General features: G+C 50.3%; 1 protein-coding gene across 1 annotated transcript in view; it reads right to left on the bottom strand.

Annotated features, from left to right (window-relative positions):
- Nucleotides 1-611, bottom strand: part of SETD1B (SET domain containing 1B) — a 51,463-nt gene extending 50,852 nt beyond the window's left edge. Inside the window, exon 1 of the mRNA XM_017813933.1 lies at nucleotides 587-611. Coding sequence (XP_017669422.1) covers nucleotides 587-611 — 25 coding nt within the window. The remainder of the gene's footprint in view (nucleotides 1-586) is intronic.
- Between the last annotated feature and the right edge of the window lie 2,213 nt (nucleotides 612-2,824).

Genomic DNA, 2,824 nt, shown 5'->3' with positions numbered 1-2,824 from the left:
GCTGAAATGTTGCCCATCGTAACGGTAGAGTTTGTGCTGTCCTTTTTTCAGAGCCGGGTCAATAATCAACTTGTAACTTCTCCAATGGTGATTTCTTTTCTCGACAGAAGTGCTGGTTTGCGTGCTTTTCCCCATTCCGTTGACCCAACCTGGAGGGGGGGGGGGGGAAGCAGTTTTGCTTATTAAAGGTCCGGAGCCGTCGGCAGCCAATCAGCGGGGAGGTTCCATTTTGTTTTCGGTGCGAGAGGCGGGCGGGCGGCGCGGTGCCCCCGGCGCTCGGCGGGCGCGGGGCCGGGCGGAGCGCGGCGGGCGCATGGCGCGGCCGTCCCGGGGCGCGGGGCCGCGGCGGCTCCGCGAGCGGCCGCGCCATTGGCTGCGGCCGGGGCAGCGCGGCGGGCGCAGCCAATGGGAGCGCGGCTTCCATGGGGCCTGAGTTATTAGACGGCGGGGTAAAAGCGCCGCGCGGCAGAAGCGGCCAAGGAAGGGCCGCGGGACCCGCAGCCATTTTTCTGCAGTGGAGCGAAATGGCCAAACTGGGCTTTTCCTTTGTTCCACAAAGAGGGGAATCCGCCATGTGAATCCGCACCGCGCGCGGTGGTGGGAGCCTCCATAGCGCGGGTGCCAGACGACCCACTGAAGAAGGAAGATTTATAAAAATAATGCCAAGCCCTTAACCAAAAAAAAAAAAAAAATTAATGCGGACTTTTTTTTTTTTTCTCTCCTCCCTTATGATTCGGGATCCATCTTTGTCTTGTGTAACTAGGTCACGGTACACCCTATGTCAGCAGTTAACAATTTCGAATGCCAACCAAAAAAAAAAGTAAATACATGATTTTTATATTTTTTCGTTGTTTTGGGGGTTTTTAAGCTTTAAGCAGCTCTGATGGCTGAAAAATAAATTTGAGAGATTTATCTCCTGTGTTAAACACTTGATTCCTGGCCATTTTTATTAACTCCTTTGGTGCTTAAAAGGTAACGTTTTAAATATAGGTATAGGAATAGTAAGTTCTTGCAAAAAATAAGGCAATTTTACTATTATAAGCTTTTTTTCTTTTTTCTTATGTTGTAAGTACCCAATCCATTCTGTCCTTGCTAAGTGTAGTTTTCATGTTAATGTTACTGGAGTGGTCCTTATTGCTAAGCCTTCATTTGCATGTCTTACGTTTTTATCTGTTTAAACCAATTTATGCTTTTTTGAAATATTTTACTTATAAAGCAAAATACCTAGCCAAGCTATGTTTATAAGTTGTTTAGAACCAGTAAATGTTAACTAGGTGTTTTCACACTGACATGTGCAGCCTAAAACTATTGAGGAGAATATTTTTAGTGTCTGCGTGCTCTGTGGAAAAACACTGAACGTCCTTTTTATGTACAGAGTAAATCTGCCACAGGAAGGTAGATTTAAGCCTTGAGCAGGAGTCCTCGCTGCGTACGGTCAGTCAACATAGCTGGACAACTTTTTCTATAGCTTTTTTCCCCTTTTTTTTTCGTTTTTTGATGCTAGACCACTGCCATACAAAGATCCATAACTTATCTTAACAAGATACACTTTGGCTTGCAAACTTACGAGAGAAGTGGTGATACAGATCATATATATTTATAGCCGTTATTTTAAAAAAGAGTAACAACTTCACCTTCAGAGCTGCATTCAACTATGGTGCGCGGGTAAGTAAGTAAAACCCTTTTGCCCTTGCAGAGGAACATATAGCCCAGGCCTGTGGCTAATGGTATTGTCCTGGGTGGAAAGATCCCAATGGTCGTCTGAAAGCGGTGGCGATCTCCTTCTCCTCAGAAACATCTAACAGTGCCTCTGAAACGTCTGTTCTCAGGGAGGGATTTGATTTCTCTTTCTGCACAAAGCTCTTGGTCCGTCCTCAGCCCTGGGTGGTTTGGTTTTTTATGCGGAGAAACGCTGTGGATCCATTGCAGGCGTTACGTGGCTGTTAACTTGAAAGCACCAAAAAAAAATAAAAAATCTGCCTGTGAAACAGTAAGATGTTAGTGAGGTTGACGTTAAAAAAGGCGAGAAGGCGGTGGTGGTGGTGGTAGGGATCCCTTACATGTTTTATCCGTCTAATTACAGAAGCTCGACAAAAAACAGGCAACAAAATGGGAGGGGGTGTTTTTCACGACGGTGAGTCTTAATGGCGGATGTCTCACTAGAAAGCACTGTAAAATCCTTCATACCGAGAGGCAGTGACTTGGAGAGAGGGGGGGAAAAGGAGGTCTGGAAGTAAATCCAAAATGAGGGAGTTTCCTTCCAAGTGAGGGACCCTTTGCAGCCTGAGTGTTACAGATGGAGGAGCCGTGACGCAGTTGATATTCACAAGCAGTTGTGCTTTAGTGCCGCCACCCAGCCCACGAAATGGCCTCCCCGCCGAAGTCTGGTGGGTTTATTATGTGAGAGGCTGCGGCAGCACCGTGTCCCGGGCGGCGGGAGGGGCGGCCGGCGGGCGGGCACGGCGCTCCCGGTCGCGCTCCGTGCTGTGTGGGGACAGCCGCCATCATGGCTTCTCCTTCCCTTCGGCGTCCTCCTCAGCGCGGCGCGGCGGGCTCTCCCCCGCTGCCTGGCGGCGTCCCGAGCGCTGCAGGGAAATGGTGGGTTTGGGGTGGTTGTTGTTGTTTTTTTTTTTTTCTTTTTTATCCTTTCTCTCCCCTTTCCCGCCCCCCCTCCCCTTCCCCCAGCGCTTTGTGAGGGGCTGTGGAAGGGAGCGGCGGTTCTTTCTCCCCGCGCACAACATGGCGGGAGCGCCCTGCGGCAGCGGCGCTGGCGGCGCTCCAGCCGGGCCGGGCGGGGGGGCGGCCGGCCGGGAGGACAAAGGCA

This window comes from Lepidothrix coronata, unplaced genomic scaffold (genome assembly GCF_001604755.1).
Source record: "Lepidothrix coronata isolate B3197 unplaced genomic scaffold, Lepidothrix_coronata-1.0 Scaffold44, whole genome shotgun sequence".
Lineage (NCBI taxonomy): Eukaryota > Metazoa > Chordata > Aves > Passeriformes > Pipridae > Lepidothrix > Lepidothrix coronata.
This window is presented reverse-complemented; position numbering and strand designations above follow the sequence as displayed.